The 26,207-nt window shown below is 32.2% G+C and overlaps 2 protein-coding genes across 4 annotated transcripts; both read left to right on the forward strand.

Annotated features, from left to right (window-relative positions):
- The first annotated feature begins 6,434 nt into the window (after positions 1-6,434).
- LOC111429501 (Cytochrome P450 305a1) lies at positions 6,435-8,725 on the forward strand. The gene is made up of 6 exons (XM_023065430.2): positions 6,435-6,722; positions 6,988-7,242; positions 7,309-7,827; positions 7,884-8,064; positions 8,118-8,377; positions 8,440-8,725. The coding sequence occupies exons 1-6, from the start codon at positions 6,635-6,637 to the stop codon at positions 8,631-8,633; spliced, it is 1,497 nt and encodes a 498-aa protein (XP_022921198.2). The 5' UTR covers positions 6,435-6,634; the 3' UTR covers positions 8,634-8,725.
- Positions 8,726-16,916: 8,191 nt separating this feature from the next.
- Positions 16,917-25,839, forward strand: LOC111429492 (lethal (2) k01209). Of its 3 annotated transcripts, none has more exons than XM_023065419.2 (9): positions 16,917-17,198; positions 17,500-17,636; positions 17,695-17,868; positions 18,415-18,692; positions 18,747-19,070; positions 24,349-24,604; positions 24,658-24,803; positions 24,858-25,208; positions 25,266-25,839. In XM_023065419.2, the coding sequence occupies exons 1-8, from the start codon at positions 17,152-17,154 to the stop codon at positions 25,170-25,172; spliced, it is 1,677 nt and encodes a 558-aa protein (XP_022921187.1). In that variant the 5' UTR covers positions 16,917-17,151; the 3' UTR covers positions 25,173-25,208; positions 25,266-25,839. The 3 variants fall into 3 exon arrangements, with proteins under 3 accessions (XP_022921187.1, XP_022921186.1, XP_022921185.1); XM_023065418.2 differs by having other exon boundaries at positions 24,858-25,205; XM_023065417.2 differs by having other exon boundaries at positions 16,918-17,198; positions 24,858-25,196.
- The last annotated feature ends 368 nt before the right edge of the window (positions 25,840-26,207 follow it).

The following is a 26,207-nucleotide window of genomic DNA, read 5'->3' on the forward strand; positions in this document are numbered from 1 at the left end:
CAGCTGTTGAACATCGTAGATTACATTTTTCTTTACTGCCAATTTCTTTTTTATTGCAGCTATTAGACTTTCTACATTATCTAACTCGTCTTCGGAAAGATTAAATCTATTGTATTTTATTCTTACATTATCACCTAACCCAGCAAAAAACGTTTTAACTTTCTTCTTTTTCTCACTATCGGGCTATTTGTCGATTCCGGACACTATGTCATAATTAAGAAATAAAAGAAAAATAACTTCTTTCTTGCTTTTTTATTAAATTTCCTCGGTACCTCGGTGACATGTCATTGTGTTATCGTTTTGTTATCATTAGAGCTTGGATTTTTATGCAGTCAAATTATAGGAAATATGCGCATAAATATGCAAGCTTTTTATTCGAAATATGCAAAAAATATACAACAATATGTGGAAATATGCAAAAATATACCTTTCTTATAGTTGTTATCAATCTATTTCTATCACATTTTTGTATGTTTTGCACTTTTCACATGTTGTTCTATATGGGACTTCTCACACGTTATCTTAAAAAAGAATATTTAAAAAAGTTAGCCATAGATACTCTAACAGATTAAATATTTAAATCTGAGGCTATAAAGCAGATTCGTATTTTTCATTGTCGATTGTCTAGAAACATATGTAAAAACATATCCCAAGAAGATGGGACATCAAATTTAATATAGTTTTATTTAGTTTTAATTTAACAGTTTTTCATTTTATTTTAACTCCTAGTGTAAAAGTCTATGAGAAATACAATTTCGTTGGCAACTCCGCTGAAAACTCTAATTTTTAACTTAAATCTTTGGCTAAAACGCTACGACATAATTTTTAAAAAAATATTTACAACTTTGGCACAAGTTTTACAAAATAATTCCTCATTATTAAAATTTAGTTCGGGATAACTTTTTATCCACTGGGACACAAGTCACGATATCACTTTAGGCATTGTAGATTAATGTTCACTCACACTGAACACTGCCACAGTAACTATGGTTGGGGATTTCCTTAAACTTAAACTCAACAGTACGAGTGATTCCCCGCATGTTTCTGTGAATCGTTGTAAACAAGAAACCAACCCGCATTCAAAAAATATCGTGTATTGTGCTTTAAACTAAAAGGTATGTTCGCATATTTAAAAATCACGCCGTCATTATACTTATTTTATTAAACAACAAGAAACAAATCTAGTAAAATGACAAAATATGCGAAAATATGCAGTAAAAGGTCGATTTATGCAACAACCAAAAAAATTGTAAAAATATGCAAAATATGCAATTTTTTCATTGTACCATCTGCCTTATTTTTATGTAATTCGCCAAGAAACCAATTTTGAAAAAAATATTCCAGAAAATAAAGAAGATGCATTTTGCATAAAATCCGAGCCCTAGTTATCATGTCATGTCCGTTTGGTTTGAGTTTTCATTTTTAATCTATTAACATCTGCTTATTAAAGTGTTTTTATCTCTTTACTTCATCACTTTTACTTCTCCAACTCAACATAACATAACCCCATTTTGGATTTTGAATCCCTTTTCTTTGAATTTGATTTTTTGATATATGTTTTGAGAAAGCTAATCACCTTCCATTATTTTCACTAAAAAAAAAATTTTATGCATGATTTATTTCATTGTGATGATGGTGTTCTCAATTGTTTCATAATTAGATTTATTTGACCATTCGGCTGAGGATGACTGTTTAGTCGAAACCGGTACCGAGGAAATTTAATAAAAAAGCAAGAAAGAAGTTATTTTTCTTTTATTTCTTAATTATATATAAATCTTGCAACATGGATTCTCTTACACTATGTCATAATCTTTCCAATTTTCTACAAAATGATCAAAGTTTTGCGATACATCGCCCTTGTTTACTACTAATGGTGAAGGCCATGGCATACATACTTGTTGTTGCAATGTTTTCTCGGATCGCGTTACTTTTATTTCTTCGTTTAATACCCTCAATGTTTCTGTCTGTTGCATTAAAAGATTTACCAAATCGGTAGGTAACGACATGTTTACTTATTAGTACCATTCGTCACACACCTGACACCATGTTATATTAAACTCCGTTTAATATTAAAAATGTATTTTTATTAGTTAAAACAACGTGGCTTCTTACAAGTTCTTACATGTCATTCTCTATGATCTAACGTCTTTTCTATTACCCACCTAAACTCTTAAAACTAAAAATAACTAACTTAACTACTATAATATATATAATACATAGTATACCGTAAAGAATTGGTCAGCCTAGAGTCCAGCCCTGAACTCCATCGAGATGTTCTTGGTGTATCAAGAAATGAATTGGATCGCAAAATTAATCGTCCAAAATCTGTGAAAAAAGTTACTTTAATTTCCAAAGTAGAGTGGAAAATAATACCACTAGCTATAATACAACAATTTGTGGAAAGCATGCCAAGGAGGATTGGGTTGCGTTGTATCAATACTTCATAGATAGTGTAGTTACCAGAACGACAAGAAAATTGGTACTAAATTTAAATACAACTATGAAACAACGGAGGTGTAAGGTAACTACAACACCAATAGAGCTCGACCAGGAGAAGAACTTTCCACTTACACTTCCCATCGTGTGTCGAAAAAAAATCCCGATTCAAACGCAGCGAACACATTTTTAACACTTTTTACACAATTTTATGAATTAATGATGTGAAGATGAAAATTGATCGTTGTAAATTACTTTAAAATAATTAAATATTGTACACTTCAAATGCAAAGTAATAAAAATTTAATATATTTAGTGCCAACAATAATATATTCAAGAAGATGTCAAGAAATGATGTTAAGAAAATATTTTTATTTAATTTACCCAATTTATTTAATCCATATTATTTAGAGAGATAATCAGTTTATTTTAAATTTAATTCAGAATTTATTAAATTTATTTAAACATTTTAAAAATCTTTTCAAAGAATTAAAAGACAGGAAAATAAAATAAAAGAAATCTTAGAAATACTTATATTTACTTAAATGCTCCGCATAAGTAAAAAGATTTTTAAAAAACGTAAATACATAACAAAACAACTGATATCACGGTTTTATAAGAAATAACTGAAAATACTTCTTCGAAACCATAAACCGATTGCGTAAAAGAATGCGAATGAAGAACTTTCCACAGCAAACAATAAAATAAGTAAAGTAATCCCGAACAAAATAGAATCCCTCTGGAAATACTACGAACGCTATGTTTAAATGTTTAAAAGTTCAATGATTGTACCGAAGGACCACTTCTTCTCACAAGATGAAAAACAACTAATCTGCACTAAACCAAAAATGTACATTAAATACAATGAAAAGCTACATTGAGACAATGAATTAAGTAATGGATTTTCAGCCGATTCAAAGGATTTTCGGCTGAAATGAAATGAATTCATTGTCTCAATGAAGAGTGTTACATTAATTATATGAAATCGATTTCGCTGTAACGATGAACATTTTTCATGAAATTATAAAGAACTTATCATGATCTAATGCAACTTTTCATTTGTCGAATGGAAACAAGTCTTTGTCTCAATGCGCCCATATATATTTATTATACTACATATTTTTGGAAAAATACACACTTCTTCACTCAACTGATCACTGTTAAAGATGCGACAATGCGACGAGTTGCGCAGTGGTCTGACGATAAAGAAATCGCTGACTTAAATTCGTGGAATACGGCGGTGTAGGCTTGTGATTGATGAATTTTATTCATTGATATAAAGAACAATATTCTTAGCAGTTAAAATCATTGCATTGATGAAACTTCTTCTTTAATACAATGAAGTATTTACATTATATCAATGACTAATAGTCGTTAATACCATGTAAAGTTTGATGAACACCTTCATTGTAATTACAAAAAACTTCTTTGAGCCAATGAAATGTCTTCAAAATAATATGCGTTGCATTAATATGCGTAAAGTAATATGCAATGTAATGAATATGCGTTCATCATATTGCTAAACAGGGTTTTTAGTCTATGAACAAATCTTCATTGTGTCAACGAAAACCTTCATTGAGACAATGAAAATCAGTCAACAATCACTGTTCATTGATATTATGAACAACATTGTTTTCAGTGTGGTCGAAAAGCTAAAATGAACGAAATGTCGTGTAGACCAGCTTGTCTGATAGCCACAGTTTATTTGGTGGACCTAATAAAGAGTTACATATCAAGTAAGACCATCGTGTCCAAATTAGAAAAAGCACGTTCTTACATGCTAAATAAGGACTTTGATTCCTACCATCAATACATGGCTGCGGAAGGGCTACGGAGAGTCAAACCTCTACCTCACCCAATTCCTGACAAGACACGATATCTGTGATACGTTTCTGTTTAGCATAATAGTGTGTACGGAAGACTGCTGTTGGAAAAGTTCAAGAAGTGTAACAGCCGAGTAGTGGGAGAAAAAATGCTTAATGCCATTTCTACTTCTTCGGCGTTACAGCTCGGGGTGAACCTTAGCCAGCTTCACGACTTCGCGCCATCCATCTCGATCTGCAGTTCTGCTTTTCTAATTTCGCATCTCCATACTTCTTACCAATGTTTGTTAGACTCGATCATTCTTCTGGTAGCTGGTGATTTGTCATTCTCATGACATGTCCAATCCATTTGAGACGTTGGGCCTTTACAAAGCGTACAATGTTTTCTCTCTCTAAAATACAATTGGAACATCGAATATTCGTCTGATTATTTTTCTTTCAAAAACAAGAAGTTCTTTGTATCGTTAGCTGTCAGGCTCCATGTTTCTTCATATATTTATCTATATATTTATCCATATATGGCAACTGGCCCAATCAGAGTTTTGTATATCCTGTTTTTGGTTGTTCTGGAGATGATTGTAGACCTGATAAACTTTTTGTTAGCGTAATAGGCTCTATTGGCAGCAAGTATTCTCCTGTGTATATCGGAGCCAATCCGGTTTATGTTGTTTATTTCAGCTCCCAGATACACGAAATTTTCGAAGTTTGCAACCTCGATAATGATATCATGTCTATTTCATCGTCCTTCTTTTGGTGACAGGTTTAAGTATTTTGTTTTTTTCTACGTTTACCTCCAGTCCAACCTTTCTGGCCTCCTTTTGCAGCTCGTTGTAAGTCTCCCTGAGTTGGTTTTGGTTCCTGTCAATTATGACGATATCATCGACATAAGGAAGGATCACCTTGAACTTGTAGAAAATTGTCCCACTATCCACGATATTTGTTTGTTAGTGCTGCTAGAAATGCCAAGTTGAATAATGTGGTTGAGAATTTAATACCTCTAATAAAAGACAAAATTAATAATACCATGCTTGAAAGCTAGATAGAGGAAGAAGACAACGATACTATTCTTACATATGAATGTTCAAGAAGAAAATGATACCATATAGTTACAGATATTCAAGCTTGTATCAGCGAAAGTTGTCGACCTGATTCAGCACATTATTTCTAGTAATAAAATACCTAGTCTAAATGTGATGAGATACAAACTGTCCGAAGTTGTTTGTGTCACGTTTTTTAAGTATAAAAAAATTAATCAATCATATGTTGTGTAAAGGAATGTTGCTCCCATTCTTAGTGATAAATATGTTATCGCGATATTCACTCGATTCATGACTGTATAAAAATGTATGTTGTCTAACTCTTTCTACTAATTTTTCAAATTTTTTTTTTATCAAAATTGGAATGCGAATCACGCGATGCGGTAGCAAAATAAAAACGTGATACGCGTGTTAGTAATACTACGAGATAAGACATAATATTTGCGAGATTATTTCAGTCTGATTCTAAATTTGGTTACACGCAAAACACTATTTATCAATTAATAGCAAAGTACATGATAAGTATACTCGGCGAAATAATTACACTTCCCATCGTGTGTCGGAAAAAGATCCCGATTCAAACGCCGCAAACACATTATTCTAACACTTTTTACACAATTTTATGGATTAATGATGTGAAGATGAAAATTTGATCGTTGCAAATTACTTTAAAATAATTAGATATTGTACACTTTAAATGCAGAGTAATAAAAATTTTATATATTTAGTGCCAACAATAATATATTCAAGAAGATGTCAAGAAATATTTTTATTTAATGTGCTTAATTTATTTAATCCATATATTATAATTTAGAAAAATTATCAGTTTATTTTAATTTTAATTCAGAATTCATTATATTTATTTAAAGATGTAAAAAACCTTTCAAAAGAATTAAAAGACAGGAAAATAAAATAATAAAATTTCTTAGCAATGCTTATGTTTAGTTAAATGCTCCACATAAATAAAGGGATTAAAAAAACCGTAAATACATCATAATAAATCAACTGATATGAAGGATTTATAAGAAATAACTGAAAATACTTCTACGAAACCATTGCAAAGGAATGCGAATGGACAACGTCATTACGGATTTATTTGAAGTATATAATGGGATATCCGCATCAAATTTCTATATATATAATACCTTCCGTACAGGCGATAAGCTCTTATTTCAACTTATGTATAGAGATATAGATAGTAATAGTAGTGTGTGTAGATTCTTGGCCAATTGCCCAACGGCATTTAGTCCCGATTAATTCATGTACAGACATTAATTCAATTTAACCGAGCAAAACGGGACGTTTTAAATTTCTGATTCACTTCTCAACAGCCTCAAGATGTTATTTGTCTTGAGTCTTATATTGATATTGATGTGTTTGTTATACGTACATACTTCTAGCAAAAAACCTCATAACTTTCCTCCTGGTAAGTCGCTCTTAATATTAATATTTACATTACGTCAGTGATTTTATCAATTTTATCAGTGAATGGGAGGTACATAGAGTTCAATATTTGAACTATTAAACATTTCATTTCAAAACACGGACAAAACAATTTACAATTAACAATTCACTTTGTATTTATAGATATTTTAATTTCATCTCATTTTTAGACACAACAGACTTAATTGAAGTTGTATATTTTGTGTAACATTTTAACGAGTAATTAATGAATTTATTTTTTTACACAGGTCCTTTTTGGTATCCTTTTACAGGATGTATAAAAGAATTAGGAGAAATCTCAAGAAAATTAGGAGGTCAACACAAAGCCTTCAATTTCATGTCAAAACAATATGAAAGTAACATCATTGGGTTAAAATTAGGGAATAGAAAAGTTGTGGTCGTTTTATCGTATCCATTAGTTAAACAAATTTTATGTTCGGAAGATTATGATGGAAGACCAAATGATTTTTTTTTGAGATTAAGATCGATGGGCCAAAAAATTGGTATAAATATTTATTAACAATCTTTTTTAATTTTGTGGAAAAATAAAAATGAATATATTTTTGTAGGTATTACTTCCGCTGATGGGGAATTATGGTTAATCCAAAGAACTTTCGTAATGAAACATATGCGTCAACTCGGTTTTGGTAAAGAAACTATCGAACGTATGGTTCACGAGGAATTAGAAGAGTTACTTTTAACATTCGAATATTCCAATAAAACCGCAGTACAAGTCGGTCCAATACTTTCAATGTCTGTACTAAGTATTCTTTGGCGTTTAGTAGCAGGAAGTCGCCTCCCAAAAGATGATACTCGCCTCCAAGACATGTTTAAGCTCCTAAAAATTAGACAATCCGCTTTTGATATGGCTGGAGGTCGTTTAAATATGTTTCCGTGGTTGAGATTTATCGCCCCAGAAAAAACCGGTTATAATTTAATATTGCGATTAAACGAGCAAATGCGATCATTTTTTCAAGAGATTATTGATAAACATCATGAGGAATGGAACCCGGGGAGAGACGACGATGTTATTCATGCTTTTATTAGCCATATGAAAGAAGGAAACGATGTTCATCCAAGTTTTACAAGTATTTTTTAATATTTTTGTATTTGTAATATCATATTTTATAACCATTTTTTTTAGATGATCAACTTTTAATGATTTGCATCGACATTTTTATAGCAGGATCACACACAGTTACTTATACTTTAGAATTTGCGTTTCTAATGATTATCTTACACCCAGCTATTCAAAAAAAGATTCAAACTGAAATTGATAACGTATTTGAGGAAGATCATGTTATAACTTATTCCGATAGAATGAAGTAATAAGTTATTAATTAAATAATATTAAATTATCTATAATAATTTTTTTTAGAGTACCATATGTTGAAGCTGTTATAATGGAGGTCAAACGTTTTTGTCATGTAACACCAATAACGGGTCCAAGAAGAACTCTTCGTGACACCGTTCTAGATAATTATTTCATACCTAAAGATACAACAGTATTAATTAGCAATTATTCAGTTCATATGGATAAAAATATTTGGGGTGATCCTGAAGTGTTTCGACCGGAAAGATTTTTGGATGAAAATGGAAAATTGGTCACTTCAGAAAAACTTATTCCGTTTGGATTAGGTTAAAAAAAGCGATATATTTAAAATGGTTTGATTTTTATTAAAATTATATGTTAATTTTAGGTAGAAGACGATGCCCAGGAGAATCTTTAGCCAGATCGTATATTTTTTTGATTTTCGTTGGCGTTCTTAGAAAATACATCATAACCAATGCCCCAAACCGTCCAAAACCAACAGGAACGCCTATTCCTGGAATTACATTAATTCCCGAGGAATACAAAGTTATGTTAATTAATCGAATTCAGAAGAAAGCTTGATTTTATTTGCAATTTTTGAATCTTAGCCAAAATTAGCACAATTTTTTGTTATTATAATGTATAATATTAAAAATACATTCCAAGTAAATAAATTGCTTTTTTATATCATAATTAACATTTTCTTAGAATATGTGTATTGAACTTAAGGAGAGAATTTAACTAATATTCTAGTTCTCTATAATATTCTTCTTATAATTAGTTTAATATAATAATTTATAAATAATAATTAATAATATTCATTTATAAATATTAATCATTGATTGATAAGCATATACGCAGAGCTCATAAGTTATTTCTGTTCGCTTCCTTTATGCTAAAATACTGCTTCTGCAACCCTAGTTCGGAAAGATTGACTTATTAGCTATAAATATTGACTTAAGCGTATACGCAGAGCTCATCAGTTATTTCTGTTCACTTCATTCATGCCAAAACACTGCTTCTGCAACCTTAGTTCGAAAAGATTGATTGTTAGCTAGAAACATTGACTTAAGCATATACGCAGAGCTCATAAGTTATTTCTGTTCGCTTCCTTAATGCCAAAATACTGCTTCTGCAACCCTAGCTCGAAAAGATTGATTTATTAGCTATAAACATTAACTTAAGCATATACGAAGAGCTCATCAGTTATTTCTGTTCACTTCCTTCATACCAAAATACTGCTTCTGTAACTCCAGTTCGAAAAAATTGATTTATTAGCAATAAACATTGACTTTAAAAAATCGGAAACATTGCTGTTTCAACCTAGTTATCGCTTAATCTGTTATATCACACCTGACTCTTCTGCAACTCTCACATACGTATACTGTGGGGGCCAATATTGCTTTCACCAGTTCATATCTACAGTACATATTTTAGTTCAACTTACAAATTGAAAGAGTATAATAATAACATTTATTAAACCCAAGCATTACAAGAAAAGACAATAACATCATAATTTAATACAATAATGTACATAAATAAGTGAATAAAAGGAAACAGTGACCAATCTAGTAACCGATCTAGAAAAGTATTATCACTTTGACAATAATGTGCGATCTAGATAAAAGAATGACTGTAGCAGAAGCAGCTACAAAAAATACCGTTAACGAATCTTATATAAGAACTATTCGTAAAAATAAAGACAAAATTCGAGAAAGTGTTGTAATTTCAATTTGAATCTTCAACATTTGGCTGATATACTAGAAAAGGACGTATACAAGAAGTTCAAAACGCGTTTATTTTATAGATGAGGATCAAACTCAATAAAGAGCTACTCTAAACTCTGGACTCATTAGAGATAAAGCTACAAACCTATACGACAATTTTATGAAAGGTGCAACCTCTTCATCAAAATAATGAACTAGAACCATTTGTCGCCAGTAAGGGTTGATTCGACAAATTTACAATCGTCACAGCCTTTACAATTTGAAACTAATGGAAGAGTCTGCTTCAGTCGATCACGAGGCAGCAAAGCTGTAATCAGAATTCCTAAAGAGGATACTTCAAGATAATGGTTATGTCCCGCAGCAAGTATTCAATGCAGACCAGACCGGTCTTTCTTGCAAAAAATGCTCTCAAGAACTTTTATGTCCAATAATGAAACTAAAACACAATACTACTTTACCACAATACGGGACAAATTACAACATTGCTGGTTATTATTAAAATTGTAGAACAGTCGCGCAGTGAATTGAAAAAATCCACATTGAATGGTTGCTGGAGGAAAATGATCTGGCCAAATGTTGTCACATTAAAGAAGGATGATGAGAATTTGCATAATGACATCCAGGCTACAGTAGCTTTAGGGAGGTCGTTACTGGAAGTGATCATCTCCATAAATTGGAGAAAGAGTAACAGATATGTTGATAGACAAAATTCCTATAACAGAACGATGTTTAAAGGTCAAACGTGAGATCAGTAATGCCTTAGCAAACCTTTGCAACAGGGGTTCCAAAATTAAACAAAACAGCGCAAAATCACAAATTTAAGTAACTTCAAATCAGTTCAAAATTTATGAATTCATTATATTTTCAGACAATGCAGTTGAGAACGAAATATAACAACTTACTTTTGCCTAATATGCTGTAATCGTCTGTCTTATAAGTAATTTTATTAAACAAATATGGAGGAGATTTATTAGTTAAGATCAAGGGACAAGCCGAGTGGAGAGCTCAGCGATTTAACATATTCAACCAACCCACCCATCCTAATGTATGCGAGATTCTCTCATATTTTCGAATCCCATAGACAAAACATTTTGAACTCTTTGTATCCTTGTTCTGTAGATACTGGCAATACACGATCCGTTCAAAACATTATCGTAATTAAAGATTGAGAGAACCAATGCATTACAAAAATGTATGCGGAGTTTCTGCTCCTATAAGTGTCTACTATTCTATTATAAAGGATTTTTAAGGTAACACAACAGTAACACCAAGATCCCTCGACTTCTTAGCAATTTCCAAAATATCAGAGTTAATTCGTACACTCAAAGTGTCATTGATCTTATCCAACGCTCTCCGGCCTCTAAAGACTATAACGGAAAGGCGAAATTTGATATGGGCTTAATAATGCTCTAGAGCCGAACACAGTTGGGAAGTGTAAATTGAAAACAAAATAGGTTTAAGTATAGAAGCCAGACAGCTCTCCATTAAATTACTTACTGTGATCGGTTGCAAAGACAATTCTGCCACTATCAATTCCAATTGTCAATAATATCCAAGAGAGTGGTCGTGCAACTGAAGCCAGAACAGAATTCCGATTGGAAAAGCTTTTTGAAAAACAAATTAAGACTGACAGGAAAAGGAAAAGTAAAACAAAGAACCACTTTACCACATTAAGAAATGTTGAATACGAATAAAATTGAATATAATTAATACCTTCTATCAAATGTGAAACGCTAATGTTCAGCGAAGAAAATGTTGTACATCACAATCATATGTTTATAAATTAAAACTTTTCTATAGGAGAAGTAGATCGTTCGGGCAAGGCAGCCAATAATTTTAGGATTAACCTGCAAGTTTCAAATCATCTGCACTGAAGACTGCGACTTAGCTTAGCGACACAGTATTTAGCTTTGTCTATGTATTGTGATCTACGTGTTTTAAAGCTGCGTTGGAGATGATCGCTCCTCACTGAGGTTAGTAACCGAAAAGACCAAAATAGTTTACATTCGTGTCCTTATGTAGGAGGGAAAGAAACATTCTTAAAAATGGATTAACCCATCAAAACGGCCACGGTACCATAAATTTAACTGTCATTTCATTTTTCTTAATTTTTATCGTAATTAATGAATAAATCGCAATTTTTTTGGTGTGAATTTCCTTTACTATGATTCCCACATCATATGGTATAAGAATCGTTAAAAAATAAAACCATAAATTTCGTTATTTTTAACATTTTTGCAAATTATTCGTAAACCACAACCGATGGGACACCCGGTATATAATTGTAACGGAATGCTAGTAGTAGTGAGATTGTCATGTTTCTGTTTAGCTGGGATACCTATATGGCGATTTTCAAATAAAGTACATGGTAGATTTTTAACTTCAACGTGGTTTATATGTATACATATAATAAAAGGTTTGTATAAATAAATACTATTTATACAGGATGATTTATTATCTCACCATCAAACTTTGACATATGATAGCTAATCCAATTACCACAAAAAAAGTTAATGAACATATGTATGTCCTATTTCAATTATTTACGAAATTATATATATTATTTAGTGTAGTTTAGTGCAGTTTCACTTATACTATTCGTTGGGCCATGCGCAGTGCAATTTCGTGCAGCCAGTGCAAGTTAGTGCAGTGTATTTGAGTGTAACTAAAATGGCGGAATATTTGGAAGCGTATTTTGTAATAATTAATATTAAATATTAAGAAATAAACCTTATAATAATATTTGTTGTATTAAAGAACACAGTACATTCAATCCCAGTAGAGGCAGTAGAAAATGGACAAGATAGTCGATAGATAAATGGACAAGATAGATTAAATCGAGGCGAACGGTATAGATTCGCGTATAGCTTGAAGACGAAAGCAGCTATCGAAATGTGGCAAATGTAAACTGATATCATTTTTAAAGAGGTTTTCATTGATATACACATATCTGAAGGTTTCAAGGGGTACACTACCCCTACTTTTTTGGAATAATTTAAAAACTACCCTGTCGATTTTGGCGGCATTAAATACACTTATAGTAACTTTAAAAATATTAATTACGTGTTTTTTCTCAATTAGGGGTGGCTAGGGTTAACTACCCTCACCACCCCATATTTTTCTTTTTGACAAGTGCTACTTATCGATTTTGGTACAATTTAGCATGTGATTTCTTTATACGTTAAGTAGTACTTTTGAAAGAACTTATAAGGGTTAGTAGTTTGGTGTAGAAAATATATTTCGCTAATAATTTTCATACTCCTGCCTCCTACACAAAAATCCTCAGCCACCCCTAAATGTCGTATACACAATTCCGACACTTCCCTTGTCAATGTAACTAAAATGTCAGAACATTTGGAAGCGTGTTTTGTCATAAATGAAGATGGAGATAAAATCATCGAAAAGAATTGTTATTTGATTTTTGTAGGTAAGTAGCCATAATATTATTATTAATACAGTCAGAAATAAAACCTTATAAAGCGCCCTTCACACGATCAATATATATTGTCAATAAAATATTGTCAATTGTCAATATGGCCAATAAATATTGACAAACTGTAATTGCTTCAAACTATCAATATTTATTGACAATCTACTTAGTTTTGCATTGGCTGTCAAAGATGTCATGTCATGTTTATATGTGTTAATGAACCATCCTGGGAGTTAATAGCACTTTCGTTCATTAAAGTATATCTGTCTGAATTCATTATTACGCGATATAATCCGTAATATAATCCTACTAACGTAGGATGGTCAATATCTCCCTCAAACTGTCAATATATCAAATATTTCCGTTTTCGTCAAACCATCCCATCAATATTTATAATATTGACAATATGTCAATCTTTCTACTCACACGTTCAATAATATTGTCAATACTTAGATATTGACAATATATATTGATCGTGTGAAGAGCGCTTAATAATTAATATTTGTTGTACTATAGAACACAGTACATTCAATCCCAGTAGAGGCAGTGGAAAAAGGCCAAGAATTTTATAGTTTTGAAGATGGGCGTACAATACGATTAAGAAATAGTGATGAAGAAAATAAAGAAAATCAAAAAAAATGGATTGGGATGTCGCAAAAACAAAATTATGACTGCATCTATATAAAGAAAAAAAAAGTTTTGTTGAAGAACGGAAAATAAAAACTTTAAAGAAAATGTGGAATTTGATAAGCGATAGAATGAAGGGGTATGGGTACATTGCATCTCCTCCCCAAGTAGAGAACAAGTGGAAGAGTCTTAAAAGAGGTTATAAAAACAAAATTTTAACATCAAAGAAAACTGGAAGAGGTAAAAGATCCTGCCCATACGAAACGGAATTAGACGATATTTTATCAAATTGTGTAAAACACAACATGCACGAATGAAATGACAAATTCTTTCTGGGCCACGAAGCTTCAGGTGGTACAACTGCCGGCATCTTTGTTTCAACAATCCGAACGTGAGTTCAATAGATACACGGCATTGGCTGTGTTTTCTATTGAAGTGTTTCTGTGCGAATGTTAGATGTCCATTATCTTTATATGGCACTATTACACGTTCTGATAATGGATATGCACTATCTCCTAATATACAGCTATCTATAAAACAAACAGTACTTGTAAATAAGTAAATATACATATACTACTGACTGTTAAATAATCTAAATAATTGCCTTCATCATTACTATATAAAAAATTATACAATGGAGAGTTTTGGAAGACTCGTGCATCATGAACAGATTCTGGAAATCCAATAAATAAGTCTATAAATTTTTTTTTATTGCATGTTCCTTGTAATATAATAGAAAAATAATCTTTTCTGTTGCAATAATCGGTCTCTCTTTCTTTTGGCCTATCAAATTTTAATATGTGTTCCATCTATTGCACCTGTAATAAAAATAAAAAGCAATTTCTTTAAAAACATGTTTCTTTTAAAATAAGGAATAACATCCTGAATTGTAACAATATGTATACTTAATTTACAAACCATACAAATAAATGGTGTGGCGAATCACACTAGGTTACGCGAATCACACTAATCCTGAAATTCTTTTATAATACTCCTTGGTATGTTTTTTCTTCTTTAGAAGGCAATTTTATAACATCACTTTTTTGGCCATATTACTTAGCCAAAGAGATACTCTTGTTATGATATCATGCAAACTACTTATTGATAGATCGAATCTATCAGCCACATCCCGGAATGACAGTTTAATGGTCACAAAACCATAAAAAAGCTAAATAATGCTTTTCCGCCTAAATGTTTCTGTTACCTATCACATGTTTTATTTATTTCAATACTAAAAAGAATCAACTGTTTAATACTATTACCTGCGCTTAATATTTTTTGATAAATTTCACTAACAGTAAATTTATCAATCAAAGTATAAAAGCTTTGCTTATTCTAAAGTGTGAAAAAAAATCAACTTCTGTGTAACTAGAAACTATTTAAAAACAATTATTTATGAATATAATCATGTCCAAATTATTTTATTTTTCCTCAGTGCAATAATTTCTTATGGTTGTCCTCGCGTGCTTGTCAACGCTATAAGAACATTTATTAAGTAATTCTACATCACTGTCAGATGAATCGCTACTAAAAAAACATTCTGCGATGATTTCATTTTCTGCGACTATTTCACTGACAATCTCCTGTTCATCCATTTCAAATATTATACACTTTTTTTGATAAAAATCTGTTCGTTGCGATCACGGTTTACACACTTTTCTGATCTGCACTCAGTTGACAAGACATTGCACTTACTTACACTTAATTGAACTAGCACGTCATACTAATGCCATGTTGTGCAGAGTAGTGCAGTCCCAACGAACAAAGTTCCTGTATTAACTATTTAAATGTGACAAATAATATTTTTGGTCCATTTTTAATACTTAGCACATGGGAGGACCCAAACGTAGAATTGCACTGGAATGAACTTCCAGGACAAAGAGTGGGATAACCCAGAAGTATGATAACAGAAAACAAAAGAGCTTTTATGCCTCAGCAAAGGGAACCTAAGGTCGCTCTCATGTTTCCTGACAGGCCATAGGCTCCTAAAATACCATCTATTCAACTTTGAATAAGCTGAGGATCAAACTTGTTGACTGCGTGTGAATGCGTTGCCAGAGGTCGCCTAAGACACAAAATTTTCGAAAAGGTTTTGCTGACACCTACTGTGACATAAACGAACAAGTTCTTGGAGCAATATTAAGATTCATCAAGGACCTAGATTTGCCGTAAACCTTTGGAGGGATTAAGTTACAATAGATCTCATAGATCGCGGTTACTAGAGCCCGGCAGTAATAATAATAATAATAAAGGTAGACATAGTGTTCTACAACTTCTATAATATGATTTTCGATCAAAAACGGCAGAACGTCTGGACTCAAGATCTTTGTTTTTTGAAGGTTCATCCTTAGATCCACTTCTACTGATACTTTTTGAAGCTGATCCAGCATATCATTTGTCATTTGTTGATGAAAAATTAATCATTTGTTTGTCTCTAGGCACTAACTATTTCTACGTAATTTTGAAGTTCTGCGTCTCCTCCTTCGGAGTGGTTCATTTCTTTTAAAACCCAGTGTACATAGAAACACCACTTTAATTATTAGCTCAAGACAAATATTTTTCGGTTAATTAAGAGTAAACTTTAGCAGTACTCATTAAGTTACTATCTTACATAATCGTTATAAAAATTAAGAATAAAAGATGTTTTATTTTTGATTATTTCGGGCAAATTAAAATCTGGGGACATTTCACTATAAATTCTAGGGGAAAATCAAATCTGACGTTTGGAATATTTTAAGAGGTAAACAAACTTACAGGTTATGTATGAAGTATGAAATATTTTTATATAAATAATGTAGAAATTAATTATTTCCGTAATGCTATCGTTCAATTAAATGTCTGAATATTATTTTAATACTGCTAATCGCTTTTCCAAAAACCAAAAACGCATTTCTAATATGTCTATTAGTATTTTTTGTCCACCCTGTACATAATTAATTTTCTCAATTCAATACAGGCAAATAAGTATGAATATCTGTGATTTTGTATCACATAATACTCCTAATATATCATTTTTAATCTCTTCTTTAGGAGAAATCAGTACTTACACAAAATAGATAAGAAAGAGATAAAAAGTAATCTCTTGGCACTGAATCAACAGAATCTACGTACCTACTTCCTATAATTTAGAGCGAGCATTTCTAACAGAGATTAGAGCAATTCCTAAGGAAACAACAAATCCATACTGCGCAGAATCTTTACGAAATACATCTCTCTTTCCAATGCAAACAGTTAAAGAGAGTGCAATTTGCAAAAAGAAAATACGTGCTAATTTGCTCTGACAGTAGTTCCTAAAAGATTTACAAACCAATACATAATGGCATCGATTCATTTTGACGCCCCGTCCTCTGCAAGTTCCGACAGGTAAACATCAGCCCCACCAAATAAATACGTGTATAAACCGTGGTTCCTTGTTATCAAGTACGGAAATACCGCGATGCGCAGAATTTCACGTGTGCTGTGTGCGAAACGTGGGAAATACACCGCAAGTTAGTCGTTTGCGACATTCCGTTGGTTCTTAACGGTGACGATATACGCTAATTGGTCCGGTTATTGCCAGTTTAGTGTCTACTAAATTGATTTTAATTTAGGAGTGAAAATAATTTACCGAAAACATAACCTCAAACGTCACCATGACTTCTGTAACAACCGTTCTTTATTGTAGCGATGGTGGCGAAACTCAAGCCGATTTCTCTGAGGTCTTCCCTGATATTGAGGGTGAGGAGGAAAAAAGTGGCGATTTTTATAATACACCGGCTTCTCCCATTACTGTACCATATTGTCCTCGACCGCCTTCAACTGGTAAAAACGATTATAAATCATAAATGTAAACGATAATTAACATTTTGAATTGATTTAGGTTCACAAAAATCTCCTAGACCCAGGCGGCAAAGAACTACTTCTATTAATCAGTCTTATAAGAAAACTGCCACTGAATCAATAATGCGTACAAAACAACATAGGACAATTTATACGGCTGGAAGGCCCCCATGGTACAATTGTGCAGGGCAACAAGTAGAACCCTTTGTGATAGGTAAGTAAATTTTAAATAAAAGAATTAAATTAAAGTGTAAAGCAAAATTAGTCATTTATTTTGTTTTCAAAGGTGTTTATCTTAACTTATTTGGTATAGATAACTCTTATACTACTTTAGAACATGTACAGAAACACTGATAAGATTTATTCCAGACCTGCAAATATTAAATTCTTTTTTATCACAAGAAATTCCATTCGATATCAAAAATACGTAAACATTTTTGTGGTTATAAATGGAATTATATTACACTTATCGTTCTATTGTTTCTTTCTTTTGCATTACATTCAATTTGATAAACAAAAAAAGTGCTACTTCAATATATTTTCAAATTAATACCTAAGCTAAAGCATTTAATAAATGACTTTAATGACATTGAAATTCTTTTAATTTTGTACATTTTTATAGAATTGCTTAACATTATCTATCTATAACATTTTGAAAATGTTCATTAATCATACTTAACCACTTAATCACTCTCTTTATATTATATTATGTCATAAGAACCTTTAAATTAATTAAAAATAATTTAATTACTTATTATAGGTATATGTGGAGGCAGCGCTTCTGGAAAAACAACAGTAGCAGAAAAAATAATTGAATATCTAGGTATACCTTGGGTGACTTTACTTAGTATGGATTCTTTTTACAAAGTATTAAACGAAAAACAACATGATATAGCCCATCGAAACGAATATAATTTCGATCATCCCGACGCTTTCGATTTTGATTTACTTATAGAAACGTTGCAACGACTGAAAGAAGGGAGGAAAGTTGAAGTTCCCATTTACAACTTTGTTACTCATTCTAGAGAAACTAGAACTGTATGTTGATAATTATTAACTTAACTTAAGAAACTTAAAAGTATGAATTTTTAGAAAACTATGTATGGCGCAAATGTAATTATTTTCGAAGGTATTTTAACTTTTTATAATCCTTCTGTTTTGGCAATGCTCGATATGAAGGTGTTTGTTGATACGGATGCTGACGTTCGATTAGCGCGGCGTTTAAAACGCGATATTCAACAGAGAGGACGTGATTTGGAAGGGGTTTTAAAACAATATACTGGGATGGTACAACCTTCTTTCAATCATTATATTGCACCCTTAATGGCGCATGCTGATATAATAATACCTCGGGGTGGTGAGAATGAAGTTGCTATTCAATTAATTGTACAACATATTCATACACAATTACAACTGGTAATTTTTACATCTTATTTTTATATGTATAGTTAAGTCATAATAACATTGAACTTTAGAAAATTATTTTTATTTTCAAATGGAAATTTGAATCTTTAGGTTCTACAGTGTGGATTTGAATACCTCTTACAGCTTACCAGGAAAGTTCAGCAAAATTTTTAGCTGCGCTGGGATCAATAGTGACTTCTCACTAAGAAAAATGTAAACTGAGGTCTTGAAAAGTTTGATGATTATTATGACTTGACTAAATATATTTAAAAATATGAAGGATAAATTCAATTGTATCACTAAGATCAAGGAATACCAGATACTAAATAATTGTCTTAGGTGTCTATTAACACAACATTGTCAACCTTATAAATGGTGAAACATGTTTTGTGGTATTCATTTTATTTAAATATCTAATAACTCATTTTAATCAAATCATTAAAGCTATTATACAGGGTCGCTGATATGTATGAAAATGATCAGTTATCTCCTAAAGTAGCTAGAAAAAAATGTTGAGGTACAAAAGTTTTACTATTTTTTAAAATCTATTACAATAAAGACAAATTAAGTATACAGGGTCAGCCAAGAAGTTATGACGAAACAAAATTACGTTTTCTTTACTGGAACACCTGAAACAATTCATGTAACACATCATAGACCTTAACTAAACCGTTTTCCAGATATCGAGCTTTTAAAAATTTACGAATTCATCAAATTAGTGACGTAATTTATCTTTGGGCGCAAATTATTTAAACTACTTTTGTATTTTTGACATGTGTTGCTTTGACATGCGTGACTACATTGCTATGGAAATGAGAAACTTTCGAGGTACCTTGATGAATTATGGACATAATCGACAAAAATATTTTTGTGTATTTTATAAGAGTGATTTTCAAAGTTCAATATCTCGAAAACGGTTAAGTTTAGGTTTATGATGTGCTACATGAATTTTGTTTAGAATTTCGAGATGTTCCATTAAAGAAAACACAACTTGGTTGCGTCATAAACTTTTTGACTGACCCTGTATACTTAATTGGTCTTTATTGTAATAGATTTTAAAAAACACTAAAACTTTTGTATCTTAAGATTTTTTACGTCTCTCATAACTAAACTCATAGAAGGGGCTTCCTGGTTGACTTTGTTAAAATAATGCTTCATTTCTGAGTCTGCTGTCTCTTAGAATCCGTTTCAATACCTAACCTTTAACTATAACGGTTTTTTTGGTTCACCATTACTTTCTAAAATATGTTCGAACGAAGTATTTTCTTCATATTTGTGTATCATACTCGATACACAAGAAGCAGTAGCTAAATCGTTCGATCAATTAAAAACTGAAATTGGATTTGAATCTTAATGGTTTTGAGTCTCTTAGTGGTAACAAACATCACGACATTTTTAACAGGATACTAATATCAAGAAATAATCGATTTTTCAAGCTAACTTTACCTTTTTTTTAAGTTGCACTAAGGATTTACCAACAGAAAACATTTCTGACTATTGATGAACCAACGCAGAATGTGTGATTTGCTTGAACTAACCAAACGAAATTCAGTTATGAGTTTCAAAAAGTCTATATAAATTGACCAATTTTTTTCAGTAGAAACGCTGCTAATGTTATGTATAAAATAAAGATCAATTTTCTTAAGATATTCGCTTTGAAAGCTTCTTTGAAGAGGTGTTTTTTAAAATATCATTAGATTTATTTGTCAGTTCGACTGGAAGAAGCATATTAATTATTTCTTTCAGGAAAGATTTGATTTTTATATTTGTTGTAGCCAAATTTTGTCAGTATGAAGGAAAGTGTTTGATTCTTTGCTTGTGCTATAGCTAGCAAAGCATATTGCACTAAAATTTTGTGCATAGTGGACGTCATTGGTTGCTAACCATTTAAATTTATATAGGTATAATATGGATCCAACAGTGGCGCCGACTTTTTAATATTTAAGGGGGGGCTGAACTTTTTCAAATGGTATACCTTATTACAATACAATTGTACACTTTTACAATTTTCCGGGGGGCTCAAGACCCGTGCCGCCGACTACGGGGGGCTCAAGCCCCACAGCCCCCCCGTAGTCGGCGCCACTGGGATCCAATGTCCACTAGAAGTTATTTTATTAGTTCTCCAAAATCACTTTTATGTGACTATGTATCTTTCTTTGTTTTACAATTTGCTTCTCATTTTTTTTATCTTAATTGCTTGACCTGCTTTCAAAAGGTTTAAAAAATACATAATTCGAATTTTAAGAAATCGTTCCTTATACAGGATTTTTCTAAATTGGTGCGAAAGATTTCAAGGTTTCATATAACTTTTTATTCAAAACCCCTTAATTTTACTAAAAAATCACCCCTTGAAATCTTTCGCATCAATTTAGGAACACCTGTAGATCTTGGTAAAGATACAAAAACAGATATAAGAAAACGTCTACCCTCAAACCACTGAGGTTGCTTGCGCTGGATTTGATATATCTAGACGAAATCGTTATTTTTAGGGGATTCTAGTCTCGCTCGCAAGCGACCACAGTGATTTAAGGTATAATCCTGTCTTATATTTCTTTGTAAAGATACAAAGTCTCTTATAAGAAGACCTTCAAACTGCCGAGGTCGCTTCCAGGCGAGGCGCCGAATTCCTCCTTTCTATATGAACCTAATGAGACCTTAATTTTTCGTAATATGCAGTTGACACGTGGTTGCTACGAACTACGAGCTGAATAGCATGATATGAGGGGGTGAGGATATAGTGCGTTTTATAAAAGCACAGCGGCTATGATAGCTGTTGCAGCTACACAGGATGGAGCATGACAGACTAGCGAGAGTGCTGACTGAATGGAAACCGACAGAGAAGAGAAGGAGGAGGAGGCCAGGAAGGACATGGAAGATGGCAGCGGAGGAGAATTTATTTTTAATTAGATAATAAGGGAGGCCAAAACCCACCTAGGATTGTTCTGCTGCATTTAGAACATATTGAATTTCATTTTTTTTTTCTGACGTCAACAGACTCTAACAAAAGTGACCCTTACAGAGCGGCAATATTACGGAGAATATGGTGTGAGCTTCTAACATTTAATGCGCTTTTAATACAGTCTGCGGTTGATTTTCCTCAGACACTGTGTAGTATGTACAAGAAGATCTATAGGATGGTCCATAAAGTGGTTTCTTTTTAATAATTAAAAAAAATTAACAAAAATCAATTTATTTCGGTATATTATTGGTTTATTCGAAAGACCAATCATTCCCATTATGAAACACGATTTCATTCATGTGGTTGTCTGGGCTAGCTTCACGGTAGCGCATCCTGTTAACCCTGTTTTCCAAGAACTTGACGCGCAAAAGATCGATTGTAGCTAAAAGCTGTGTGGCATGGCGCCCTTCAATTTCCGGCCACAAAAAATCTTTTATCATGCCTCTATAGCGATCACCGTTGACCGAAATTGCGTTTCTAGCAGCATTTTCAAAGAAAAATGGCCCATGATGCCAAAATGCTCCAAAATGCGCACCAAACTGTTACTCTCTGAGGATACATTGGCTTGTCGAGGATCACGTGAGGGCTTTCCGATCCCCAGGTGCGGCAGTTTTGCTTGTTAACATAGCCGCCGAGATGAAAATGCGCTTTGTCAGAAAAGATGATTTTTCAAGCAAAATCGTTGTCCATTTCAAGCTGCTCTAAGGCCCAAACCATGCCCAATCTGAGAAGCGATAACAAAGCGGATAGTCGTGTGTCTTCAATTGATTCAGCAATTGGACCTTGTAAGCGAATAATGTGAGGTCTTTGTGCAAAATTCGCATCCAGGCTTGTGCGTGAAATGTTGACTTGTTCAGATCGATGGCGAGTTGATGTTTCAGGACTGACTCGTACATCTCGGCTACGGCAGCCACATTCCCGTCAGTGCGCACCGTACGACGGCGGGATCCGTGAGTGTTATTCACTAGCATGCCAGTCTTACGAACTTTGTGCACAAACTTGCGTACAGCAGGCGCGGTAAGTGCCTCATTTCGGCCAAAACTTCTTTTCAATAAACGCACTGCTTGGGTTACACAACATTGACTTTGGAAATAGTTTTGCAATATTTTCCAACGTTGTTCAAGCGTAAAACGATTTATTTCGTTCCGCGGAGATATGATACTGACTTTCTGTCAAGATTTACAGCGGGAAAGAGCTGCCACTGTCTAAATAACATATTTATGATTAAAAAAAAACACTAAATGGACACCTTATGGACCATTATTTGGCCCAAGGATATCACAACCTTGTTTTCCATAGTTTTAATATTGGTCTCATATTAGTAAATGCTGCTGTATAATGCACCTCTTTCATTTTTTTTCTGTTTTGGGCGAAGATTAGATTACTAATTTCACAAAATGAGCTGAAGTTCGTTTTCCGGATTTCACCAAAGTTGATTCTGCCAAGTATACATTTTCTGATCTGTGTTCTAATATAACTACTTCATTATGCCATTGTTTATTGCGTCTCTCGAACAATATTCTTGATCTGCCATACTTCTTTTGCCAAAAGCTATGATGGCAGTATCTCCGGAACACCCAAGTCTTTATTAAGCCATGTCACATTGTTATTAATAAAACGCTCGCACACATAATTACAACCACTCTGATAGCAACTCTTTTTTCATGAGATAAATTTTTGACCCCCTAAAAGAAGCTGCTCAAGTAGTCACAGAAAGGTAGTATTGGGATGAGAATATAGTATCTGTTGATGTGTTTGAGTGCCACTTAGTTGACCAGAATGAAAATACTTAACTGTTTTCTTTTGAGAACAGACGTGTCATTAATGATGACCAAAAAGCAAGGACAATATTTTGGAACTTGATATTTCGAATCATATGAAGTCCACTCTCAATAAATTCTCTCTTATTCTCAAATCGACAGTGAAGAGAACAGTGAATCAGAATTGTGGTAATTGATTCAATATCCTAATCATTTGCTGGAAATTGCGGATTATGAATCTCTTTCATTTAGTACAGTTCTAATAAAGCTAATTAATTAGAAATTTTCCGAAAAAACGCATTTTCTGTGAAAATTCCTCCTCAACTATAAGATATAAACATAACCAACAGTTTTATAAACTTCTATCACTCACAGGATGCAGTCAATTGCATCCGTAATCAATTTACATTGATTCTGTAGCTTTTATTTTGCTATTTACAATTAATCAAAACCAATCAAATTTAACTATATTTAAAATGTAATTAGTGATTATGAAAGAATTTGTTCTCCCATGTTTTTAAATAATACACTATACTCATGCCTTCCTCTATTTTCTTTTTTTTTTTTGTAGAGAGGATTTAAATTGCGTGAAGAATTAGCACAAACTCATTGTAATTTAAACCTACCCCGACCAGATACTGTAAGATTATTACCTTCAACTCCACAAATTCAGGGATTACATACTTTTATACGAAACAAAGATACTCCTCGGGATGAGTTTATTTTTTATAGCAAAAGACTTATTAGGTTGGTTATAGAGTATACGTTATCGTTAATGCCGTTTTCAGAAAAAATTGTTGATACACCTCAGGGAGTTCAATATTATGGTAACAAAAATCGCTAAAGCACATAATTTTTGGAATAAAATTTTTCATATTAGGTAAAAGAATGGCCTCAAATAAAATATGTGGCGTTTCAATTTTACGAGCTGGAGAAACTATGGAACAAGCGTTTTCAGATGTTTGTAAAGATATAAGAATAGGAAAAATTTTAATCCAAACTAATTTTCATACAGGGGAACCAGAGGTTTTAAAAACTAACATTTTTGTTAAATGTTTCTTTTAATAAACTTGTTTATAGCTATTCTATTTACGACTTCCAAAGGATATTAAAGACTACAAAGTTATTTTAATGGACGCAACGGTTGCTACGGGTGCAGCGGCAATGATGGCAATTAGAGTTTTGTTAGATCACGACGTAGACGAAGCAAACATTCTAATCGTTTCACTTTTAATGGCCGAATCAGGAGTTCACGCAATCGCTTACGCCTTTCCGAAAGTCCAAATCGTTACGACGGCTGTTGATCCCGAAATAAACGATAAGTTTTATGTTTTACCTGGAATTGGGAATTTTGGGGATCGGTATTTTGGGACGGAACCGTCTGATGAATGTTAAGGGATAAAAATAGGAGCTTATCAGGTGATATTGGTTGTAATTACGTTAATTTACTTGTTAGAATAGAACAATATTTATTTTTGATTTTAACAGGCTCGAATATAAATATGGATAGAGTACTATAAAAGAAAATATAGATGCAGTTAATTTTTTGTAAGAAAAAAGTATACTACAACGTATTGTATCTTATTATCCTTAAATTGATGGTGATTTAAGATAACTTAAAGTGTTAAAATGAAATTGATGGGATTATTTTTTATCACCATTGATATTAAGTTGCCTTTAAATATACAAATAAGAATGAATGAAAAGAAATTTTTAAGTAGTTATGTTATGAGATACTTAAGTTTTTTTGTGCTTAAGTTATAAGATCTAGTCTCGATTTTTTGTTGCTGCTGTATTTTATATTAATCTAAAAATTCTGCACACAATTTTATTATTTTATCTGTGGTTTTATTTATTCGTTAGGACTCTACTTTTTATTAATTTTTTTTATTACTAGTCTTTATTTTAATGGCATAATGTACTATTATAAAAAAGTGTACCAAGGCTTTAAAAGAATTTAAGTTTTCTTTTTTAGGCTTTACCACCTTTAATGTTCGTTTATGTACTTTAAATAATAAATTAAGCATTATTAAATAATAAATTAAGCATTATTAAAAAATAATGATTAAATTGCTTCTTTAATCCTCACATACTTTAATGTATATTTATCGTATCGATCTTTTTTTAAGTTATTTTTATAAGTTCGAGACGACTCAATCGAACCACGCAATGAAATTGATCATCGCCCAAGGAGTGATTGCAAAACTGTCAAAAATTGAAGATCCGCCATTTCCAGTATATTTAGGAACGACCACAAACACGATCTCTTACTGGACTGGATGACTTACAACCAATTGTGGACGAAACTAAGGAGATAAATGCACGTTATAAAGAACGTTTAAAGAACTTTTGGGAGTATTTAATACATTCTATGAGAAGATCCACTATTTGCAAGAGTTAACAGGACCTCTTATTAAGAACTCATTAGTT

Source organism: Onthophagus taurus, chromosome 1 (assembly GCF_036711975.1).
Source record: "Onthophagus taurus isolate NC chromosome 1, IU_Otau_3.0, whole genome shotgun sequence".
Classification (NCBI taxonomy): Eukaryota; Metazoa; Arthropoda; class Insecta; order Coleoptera; family Scarabaeidae; genus Onthophagus; species Onthophagus taurus.

Coding starts and splice junctions, on each gene's coding strand:
- LOC111429501 (XM_023065430.2), top strand. CDS start 6,635: ATGTTATTTGTCTTGAGTCTTATATTGATATTGATGTGTTTGTTATAC. Junction 7,243..7,308: donor ATCGATGGGCCAAAAAATTG/GTATAAATATTT, acceptor ATATTTTTGTAG/GTATTACTTCCGCTGATGGG. Junction 8,378..8,439: donor ACTTATTCCGTTTGGATTAG/GTTAAAAAAAGC, acceptor TGTTAATTTTAG/GTAGAAGACGATGCCCAGGA.
- LOC111429492 (XM_023065419.2), top strand. CDS start 17,152: ATGGCATCGATTCATTTTGACGCCCCGTCCTCTGCAAGTTCCGACAG. Junction 17,637..17,694: donor TCCTCGACCGCCTTCAACTG/GTAAAAACGATT, acceptor GAATTGATTTAG/GTTCACAAAAATCTCCTAGA. Junction 18,693..18,746: donor ATTCTAGAGAAACTAGAACT/GTATGTTGATAA, acceptor ATGAATTTTTAG/AAAACTATGTATGGCGCAAA.